Source organism: Poecilia reticulata, unplaced genomic scaffold, assembly GCF_000633615.1.
Source record: "Poecilia reticulata strain Guanapo unplaced genomic scaffold, Guppy_female_1.0+MT scaffold_282, whole genome shotgun sequence".
Classification (NCBI taxonomy): Eukaryota; Metazoa; Chordata; class Actinopteri; order Cyprinodontiformes; family Poeciliidae; genus Poecilia; species Poecilia reticulata.
In genome coordinates this window covers 93,643-94,606 of record NW_007615061.1, presented here as the reverse complement: position 1 = coordinate 94,606, position 964 = coordinate 93,643, and the positions used below count along the sequence as shown (strand labels likewise).

Genomic DNA, 964 nt, shown 5'->3' with positions numbered 1-964 from the left:
GACCCGAACTGGACCTCAGCGCCGCTGCCCCCGCTGTCTGGGAGGAGAACCGGTAAGAACCCAAATCCGGTTCTGGTCAGGGAGGGTCTGACCTCAGATGCCTGTGATGTCATCAATCAATCAATCACTCAGATGTGAGCTAACAGGTGATGTTAAACATGATGATTCCAGGGTCACATCAGCCACATGCTGGGTCAGTAAGAGGAAGAGGAGGAGGAGGAGAAGCTCAGAAACCGTCCAATGACATGTCGGCCATCCAGTGGAAGAACCAATCAGGTGCCTTTCTGTCGGTTTCCCAGGAAGTTTTATCTGGAAACTCGACGTTCGATCAAAGACTCAGTGAGCGATCACCCAGCATCGCCATGGAGACGGGTCAGTCAGCACCATGTGACGGTGTGTTCAGGGTGTCTCTGMACACACCTGATCCCTGACTGGCTGACTCAGACTTGGCGAGGCGTTCGCTGCCATCAGGGCTTTTCCCAACTGCAGACGCTTCTTCTGTGGGTGGATCTGCTCCAGACTTTAATCCATGTCTTCCTGGTCATGTTTACTAGTATCATGAGAGGCTTCCATATTTTTAATTCAGATCTGACTCAATGTAAGATAGTGTCCAGCTGACATCATTTCCTGCTCCAGGCTGACCAATCAGAGAGCAGCTTTTGTACTGTAGACGGATTTTAAAATAAAACGTCTGTGAACGGCTCTGGTGTCTGATTGTCCCTCTGTCAGGTGACTACAGGTGAGCATCGCGTCACCCAGAGGGTCTGCTCGCCATCCAGTGATGTCATCAGCGCCTCACTCTGAGGCTCCACCCACTCAGGTCATTGACATGGCRCCTATTCACAGAAAGCCAGAAAACTGCCTGCGGCCATCGTTTGCAAATGGGCCGAGATAGGAGGAAGACAAACTAGGTAATAGCGCCACCTCCCCCCTTCACACACACACACACACACACACACACACA

General features: G+C 51.7%; 1 protein-coding gene across 1 annotated transcript in view; it reads left to right on the top strand.

Moving 5' to 3' along the window:
• Window positions 1-245: 245 nt before the first annotated feature.
• Window positions 246-964, top strand: part of syde1 (synapse defective Rho GTPase homolog 1) — a 24,051-nt gene continuing 23,332 nt past the window's right edge. Inside the window, exons 1-2 of the mRNA XM_017303461.1 lie at window positions 246-372; window positions 730-739. Of these exons, the coding sequence (XP_017158950.1) occupies window positions 246-372; window positions 730-739 (137 nt within the window). The remainder of the gene's footprint in view (window positions 373-729; window positions 740-964) is intronic.